Here is an 8,854-nt window from a genome sequence, read left to right as displayed (position 1 = left end):
CCGCCTGACCCGCCTTCCCAGCCCACCAAGTTTTTGCCCACTTGCTGACCGTTTAAATACTTCTCTCTTCTCTCTCTCCCCTTATAACCTTAACCCTATTTCCCCAGAGTCGTCCAGTTTTCTCTATGACCCTTTGGGTTCTCCCCCTTCACCTCTGGTTTTTGGTCCCATCGTTTCTTTCTCCGATGTTTGTCTCCTGCCATTTTAATGGCCAATCTCTTTAAATAGCTGGTGCAGAAATGGTTCGGTAGATCACGAAACAAGAAGATATAATCTTCTCCCCCCTTTCTTTTTCATCATCTGACCTTGTTCTTCATGTCCTAAACTTGAAGGCTCAAGGTTAAAACAATAACCTTTGTGGCTTTGTGGCCTTCCTTGGTGGTTCAGTGGTATATAACCTTGGTGGCTTGCCTTTGTGGCTCTGTGATCTTTTAGCAACCGTGAAATTTTAAGGATTGTTGGCCTTTGGCCTTTGTGGCCTTGGATCTAGGCTATCTGAGCCTATCTTATTGCTTTCTGTTTATATGCATATGTTATCGTTAATACTGCAGTTTTTAAGTTTAAGTTTGGTATCATTCTTTATATTTGTAAAGCTTGTAATAAATCTGTAAAAGGGTTTCGTCAATCCATAGAAATTTGTAAAACTATTTGATTTCTATAATACTGCTGGAGCTTGGTGACCGATCTATACCCAACAGTTGATTTATAAAATAATGAGATTTTTCTATATAAAAAATAAAACAGTATTCTACGTTCATCAAGGGGCATCAATAATTCCAAATTGGATATTTACGAGAATTGGATGAGAGCTCAAGTGACAAGAGAACAAGCGAGAGCAACTCATTTCCAAACAACCAGACACTGCGAGCTAGAATAATCTGGTAATATTAGAGAAATTTCTGAAGCGTCATCAATTCTATTTATGATCTGAATACATTCCTATATGTAAATATTACAACATTATCCTTAATTATTATTGGTAATATTATTTAATAGTGCTATAAATCTAGTTTTTAATTATATAAGTGTTTATTAAATATTTTCAGAAACCTTTGTGTAAATAAATATTTTTTTGGCGAACAAGATTATCATAATTAGATAATCAAAATGTGTTTGATCCAATCCATAGTTTACGCTAAAATACGCTTTGTCACCCAAAAACTATTCTAGGAAATATTATTTAGTAACCACTTGAATGGAGATATAAACAACAAAATGAATCAGAAAGATATATTTATTTAAAATTTCAAAAATATCAAATACATGATATTCACTACAAAGAAAAATAAAAAATAAATAATTATTGTCTACACTAGAAATTAATATAACTTAAATATCATGGTAAAATCAGGAATACCAACCACGATCAATCAAACCACTAGAAAATTTAAATATGAACTATAATTTATTAATATTTGCCTTTTAACTATGGTCTAAGTATTTAACATAGTTCTTGGCTACGGTCACGTATTTGTCATAATCTGTAGATATGACTGATTGAAACGACAACCGATAGCCATTGTGAAACTATTGTTAATACTACCCGTTACGATTTTTCACTTTTGGTCATATATTACTTAATACTCTAAACATATAAGAAAATGTCTTAGTTGGTTCTCTTATTTCTTCCTAGATCCAATTTATCATTGGATATTTTCATGCAGTCGTGTTCTTATTGCTTCTTGTTATACACTCCTTCCTCTTTCACTCACATACGGTTCGAAATGGCTAAAAGCACAGAGATTACTTCTTGGCACGAGCGGCTGGCTGCTTTCAACATAAACGGCTGGTTCTCCCCAAATTGATTGTCGCATGCCGCAACATCAGTCTTAACTGTCGTCAACCTAGTACGCAGAGTAGTGATGCTGGCCCTATCATTCGTGTTTATCAAATGCTGACAACTGTTAAGGCTGTTGATGGCATTGGTATAAGACTTGGCGCACACATCACATTTTGCTTTATCTGCGCCACTGCTATAGGATTTAGCCACCTCTAAAGCTGCTTGGGTGGAGAGTACTGCTTTCTTCACAAAGATTTCATACAATTTATGAATTTGTGCTCCGGAACACTGTGGGTCGGATCTCAGAATACTGGTGCACAAAGATGGATTCTCTGACTTGGAACAAACATCATCTATCACATCATGAGCTTGAGAGAGGGAGACTAATAATAGTAAAACAAAGCCTGGAAAAAGTGAACCCATGATTGATTTTTCTCTCCTTTATTCCTCGTAGTTTGTTTTGTGTGTGTGTGCGTGCACTCAATTGTAATAATTCTTTTTTCACTCCTATTTGTACATTGTGGAATGGGACTTTATATAGATGGAAGAGTAGAACATGTAAGGAAGTTGTGAGCATCCGTAGATTATGCCCAAATGCAGAAAAATTTGTGGTACATTTTGTGAATCATGGTCTTCACATTGAATTTGAATGGACGAGACTATCTCTTGTTAGGGTAACTATTGATAGCATGGTGTTAGATTGTAATTATGGGTTAGCATAACTCTTCTAAATCTGGTTTCCTAATTTCAATAAGAAATTAGCACCGTCGCTTTATGGTATAGTTATACTTCCCTCTCCTGAGGTGTAGTTATATGTAAATTTCATGTGGTCTGAAAAATTATATTTAACACCCTTGAGGTTTGTTTCTGTCTAACAGTAAGTCCTCTGTTGGTCAAAAATCTCTGAATTTGTTGATATTAACAAAAAAATTGAATGAAAATTGATATTTACATTTGATTGACTATTATTGACTTATAGCAGATTAAACAATTTTTTTCTGACTAAACTACCCTCATAACGATGGAGATATATCTCCTCACATGCATTAACACGTGAAGACCTACGAGTGTATTTTGGTTATAAAAAGATTTATTTGACTGGCAATAAATTAGTAATAAATCAATTGGGGGTAAATATAATTTTTTTTTTCAATTTTTTTATTAATATAAGCAAGTTCAGTGAATTTTGACTAACCGAAGGACTTATTTGTTGATAGAAGTAAACCTCATGAGTGCTAGATATAATTTTTCAAACTACAAGAGTCTATATGTAATTCCACCAAACATCAGGGGAGGAAAGTGTGATTGTCCCTTACTTCATTTGAGATGGATTTGATAAATTAATATATTTTTTCTTGAGAGAAAAAGGACTATTTTCGTGACATAGGGTAAATTAAGCCCAAGTCTCATGAAGGGCGTGTGTGATTCACAGTAGGATTTGAGAGGATGTTTTGCTATATTTTGAAAATTATAAGAAAAATTTTTCCTAATTTATTCTATACAGAAAGATATTTTTTTCCAAAAACACAAGGGTAAAATGCATTTTACCCTCATGACATACGAAGAAAATGTTTTCTACTCAATGAATAGTATAATGCTATAGTTTGAGATGATTGTCATCTCATCGTTATCGATATTAGGCTTACACCTCCATGAAAAGAGTCAAAATACTCTACTATAAGTTCATTATGACATCTCAAAAAGCTGGAAATTTACAGCAAAAAGAAATGACGAGCCCTTGGTCATGTCAACATTAGGAAAAATCACTTACATTTCAAATTTCAATGGAGAAAAATTTACTAGTCAGGACTTTCTATTTAAAATTTGTATTTGTCGTGTATTTGTTTCTTACCCCTCTTGAAGCAATAAGAAACTACAAGTATTAAACCTTCACTTTATTAAAGAAATTGATTTTCTAAATAAAAAACTTACAGATTTTCGTCCTATTTCGTTTTGTAATATTTTATATAAGATTATTGCCAAATTTATTGTGCAAAAGTTGAGTAGGGTGTTGGATAAATTGATAAGCCCTTGTCAGGCTGCCTTTATTTTTGGTCGTAGTATTTAAAACAATATACTGTTAGCACAAGAACTATTTATAGGCTACAACCAGGCACACTTACCTCGTAGATGTGCACTAAAAGTGGATATCCGAAAAGCTTATGACACGGTAGAATGGATTTTCTACTTGCAATGTTACACCTGTTTGGATTCCCGACTACGTTTATTAGGTGGATAGAGGAGTGTGTCACGACACCCTCATTTTTCGTCGGGCTGAATGGGAAACCACATGGTTTCTTTACTAGATCGAGAGGGCTACGGCAGAGGGACCCTTTATCGCCATACCTGTTCGTTCTCGTAATGGAAGTTCTGCATTTGATTCTTCTGCAGATGATTGATTAGGACAAGCATTTTTTTTTTCATTGGAAATGTGAGCCTTCTCGATTATTTCAGCTTGAATTTGCAGATGATCTGTTGCTGTTCTGCAAAGCTGATATGGACTCTATAGGGGTCTTTAAGTAGGGGTTGGACCTATTCACCTCCTGGTCAGGTCTCCGGCTTAATGTGCATAAGAGTCATCTTATCATCTTTCGATCTGCACAAGAGATACGGGAGCAGCTGTTAGAGATGCTCGACTTCGAGGAAGGGTATCTTCCGATGAGATACTTGGGACTTCTTCTACTTTCCTCTAGATTATCGTTAACAGACTGCTAGTCTTTATTATTGAAAATTGATCGACGCACTAAAGGTTGGGAAGGAATGAGATTATCGTATGTTGGGAGGGTACAGATTATTAAATTCTTATGGCGTTAAGTATATATTGGGCTTCTGCATTTATCCTACTTAAAGGTGTTATAAGAGAGATTGAAAAGCGTCTGAGAGCTTTTTTGTGGAAGGGCACAGGAACCAGTGGATATGCCAAAGTAGCATGGAGGGATGTCTGTAGGCCGGCATCAGAGGGGGGTCAGGGCCTACGGGACATCGCTACTTTAAACCGTGCCTTGATGAGCAAGAAGCTATGTGATGTTATTCGATGTGATAGAACATCAATCTGGGTAGAATGGTTATATAATGGGCGGCTACGTGATAAATCTGTATGGACGGTCATTGACAATGGTGGTTCGTGGGGCTGGAGGAAACTCCTTCGTCTACGCCCCTTGCTTCGATCGATGGTAGACTATCAGATTGGTGATGGGAATTAATTTTATCTGTGACATGATCCATGGCAGCACATTGGTCCCTTTATTGAGAGATTCACATAGGGTCCACGTACGCTTGGGCTTCAGATGACGGACAAGCTCAGCAGTGTTATTATAGAGGGGCAATGGCATTGGCCTCTCGTTATGGACATTGAGTGCTTGGAGATTTTGCATGCATTGTCAATAATTCATGGCGAGACAGATTGCATTATTTGGCGATTTGAGACGGGACAACCTACAGTTGCATCTCTTTACAGGCTATTGGACCTACCAGGACCCAAGGTAGGTTGGACTTTACTACTCTCGGGTTCTCTGAAGATCCCCAGGCATAATTTCATCTTATGGCTTGCGATTTTGGCGAAACTATCCATAATTAATAAACCATGGCTATCATATCTTGGCGTCTGTATATTATGTGATGAGGGCGCAATGAAAACAAATACTCATCTATTCTTTCGATGCCGTTATGCCAGAAGCTGCTTGACAGCGATTCGGCAGATTGTTCGATTTGAATGGCCTAATAGAGAGTGGTCACGGGACGTTGAGTGGGTTGCAAGGAAATGGAGAGGAAAACATATGATTAACTTGGTTTATCGTGCACTCCTGGCTGCTTGCATTTACCACATTTGGAGGAAACGAAATTTGAGCCGCTTTGAGCATATGGAGCGACCACCGAATATAATAGCCATTATTATTGTGGAAGATATTAGACAGAGGATTATCAGTGTTAATTTATCTCGTTCTGTTAGTTCATGTGCGTTATATAGATTATGGTGTATCCCTTGGCCTGTCGAGGGAGAAACCACCAGTTGAGCACTGTTGTACTGTACGATCTTGTTTTATTAATTAAACTTATATTTACCCAAAAAAAAACTTACAGTTTTATCTGATAGTCAATTAGGAATTTAACTACGCAAAAATTCTGTCTTTCATTATAGGACAAAATACATTGATGTTAGATATCATTTTATTAGAGATATTGTTAACCAAGATACAGTTAGTCTGGAAAAAATTAAATCTAAAGAAATCCAGCTGACATGAGCACTAAGTGTTTATCCATTGAAAATTTTAAAAACTTCCTTGATATTCTTAATTTATAAACTACCTTGTATCCTGACTTTTCCTTGCAAGTTTAGCAAAGGGACCCGAAGTACTGGCAGTGATGAAAGCCTTTAAGATTCACCATCTAGGTTTGGCCCAAGGTGGAAAATGTAAATAAAATGGCCCAAACCAAAATGCCCTAGGCCTAAGGAATTCATTTGGACTGCTAAATATTCACAAGGCCCAAATCCCCTAATTGGGCCGCCTGACCCGCCTTCCCAGCCCATCAGGTTTTTGCCCACTTGCTGACCTTTTAAATACTTCTCTCTTCTCTCTCTCCCCTTATAACCTTAACCCTATTTCCCCAGCGTCGTCTAGTTTTCTCTCTGACCCTTTGGGTTCTCCCCCTTCACCTCTGGTTTTTCGTCCCATCATTTCTTTCTCCGATGTTTGTCTCCTGCCATTTAATGGCCAATCTCTTTAAATAGCTGGTGCAGAAATGGTTCGGTAGATAACGAAACAAGAAGATATAATCTTCTTCCCCCTTTCTTTTTCATCATCTGACCTTGTTCTTCATGTCCTAAACTTGAAGGCTCAAGGTTAAAACAATAACCTTTGTGGCTTTGTGGCCTTCCTTGGTGGTTCAGTGGTATAAAACCTTGGTGGCTTGCCTTTGTGGCTCTGTGATCTTTTAGCAACCATGAAATTTTAAGGATTGTTGGCCTTTGGCCTTTGTGGCCTTGGATCTAGGCTATCTGAGCCTATCTTATTGCTTTCTGTTTATATGCATATGTTATCGTTAGTACTGCAGTTTTTAGGTTTAAGTTTGGTATTATTCTTTATATTTGTAAAGCTTGTAATAAATCTGTATAAGGGTTTCGTCAACCCATAGAAATTTGTAAAACTATTTGATTTCTATAATATTGCTGGAGTCGTGACCGATCTATACCCAACAGTTGATTTATAAAATAATGAGATTTTTCTATAAAAAAAAATAATAATAAAAACATTATTCTATCTTCATCAAGGGGCATCAATAATTCGAAATTCGAGTTTTACGAGAATTGGATGAGAGCTCAAGTGACAAGAGAACAAGCGAGAGCAACTCATTTTCAAACAATCAGACACTGCGAGCTAGAATAATTTGGTAATATTAGCGAAATTTCTGAAGCATAATCAATTCTATTTATGATCTGAATATATCATTCCTATATGTAAATATTACAACATTATCCTTAATTATTATTGGTAATATTATTTAATAGTGCTATAAATCTAGTTTTTAATTATATAAGTGTTTATTAAGCATTTGCAGAAAACTTTGTGAAAATAAATATTTTTTTGGCGAACAAGATTATCATAATTAGATAATCAAAATGTGTTTGATCCAATCTATAGTTTACGCTAAAACACGCTTTGTCACCCAAAAATTATTCTAGGAAATATTATTTAGTAACCACTTGAATGGAGATATAAACAACACGATGAATCAGAAAGATATATTTATTTAAAATTTCAAAAATATCAAATACATGATATTCACTACAAAGAAAAATAAAAAATAAATAATTATTGTCTACACTAGAAATTAATATAACTTAAATATCATGGTAAAATCAGGAATACCAACCACGACCAATCAAACCACTAGAAAATTTAAATATGAACTATAATTTATTAATATTTGCCTTTTAACTATGGTCTAAGTATTTAACATAGTTCTTGGCTACGGTCACGTATTTGTCATAATATGTAGATATGACTGATTGAAACGACAACCGATAGCCATTGTGAAACTATTGTTAATACTACCCGTTACGATTTTTCACTTTTGGTCATATATTACTTAATACTCTAAACATATAAGAAAATGTCTTAGTTGGTTCTCTTATTTCTTTCTAGATCCAATTTATCATTGGATATTTTCATGCAGTCGTGTTCTTATTGCTTCTTGTTATACACTTCTTCCTCTTTCACTCACATACGGTTCGAAATGGCTAAAAGCACAGAGATTACTTCTTGGCACGAGCGGCTGGCTGCTTTCAACATAAACGGCTGGCTCTCCCCAAATTGATTGTCGCATGTCGCAACATCAGTCTTAACTGTCGTCAATCTAGTACGCAGAGTAGTGATGCTGGCCCTATCATTCGTGTTTATCAAATGCTGACAACTGTTAAGGCTGTTGATGGCATTGGTATAAGACTTGGCGCACACATCACATTTTGCTTTATCTGCGCCACTGCTATATGATTTAGCCACCTCTAAAGCTGCTTGGGTGGAGAGTACTGCTTTCTTCACAAAGATTTCATACAATTTATGAATTTGTGCTCCAGAACACTGCGGGTCGGATCTCAAAATACTGGTGCACAAAGATGGATTCTCTGACTTGGAACAAACATCATCTATCACATCATGAGCTTGAGAGAGGGAGAGTAATAATAGTAAAACAAAGCCTGGCAACAGTGAACCCATGATTGATTTTTCTCTCCTTTATTCCTCGTAGTTTATTTGTGTGTGTGTGCGCGCACAATTGTAATAATTCTTTTTTCACTCCTATTTGTACATTGTGGAATGGTACTTTATATAGATGGTAGAGTAGAACATGTAAGGAAGTTCTGAGCATCCGTAGAATATGCCCAAATTCAGAAAAATTTGTGGTACATTTTGTGAATCATGGTCTTCACATTGAATTGAATGGATGAGAGCATCTCTTGTTAGGGTAACTATTGATAGCATGTTGTTGAATCTATACTATATATAATGAAAAGTGTGATTTTTGAGTTTATTTGTTTTTTGGTATCTCATTTTTATTTTATTTTAAAATTTATTTATT

The 8,854-nt window shown here is 35.8% G+C and overlaps 2 protein-coding genes across 2 annotated transcripts; both read right to left on the bottom strand.

Annotated features, from left to right (window-relative positions):
- On the bottom strand, positions 1,709-2,203 carry LOC105177064 (pectinesterase inhibitor-like). The gene has a single exon (XM_011100086.1). The coding sequence runs from the start codon at positions 2,201-2,203 to the stop codon at positions 1,709-1,711; it is 495 nt and encodes a 164-aa protein (XP_011098388.1).
- Positions 7,604-8,578, bottom strand: LOC105176854 (pectinesterase inhibitor-like). Its single transcript, XM_011099789.2, has one exon. It carries the CDS (start codon positions 8,491-8,493, stop codon positions 7,999-8,001), a length of 495 nt encoding a protein of 164 aa, XP_011098091.1. The 5' UTR covers positions 8,494-8,578; the 3' UTR covers positions 7,604-7,998.

Source organism: Sesamum indicum, linkage group LG14 (genome assembly GCF_000512975.1).
Source record: "Sesamum indicum cultivar Zhongzhi No. 13 linkage group LG14, S_indicum_v1.0, whole genome shotgun sequence".
Classification (NCBI taxonomy): Eukaryota; Viridiplantae; Streptophyta; class Magnoliopsida; order Lamiales; family Pedaliaceae; genus Sesamum; species Sesamum indicum.
Note: the sequence above shows the minus strand (reverse complement) of the source record. Positions and strands in the feature narration are given on the sequence as shown.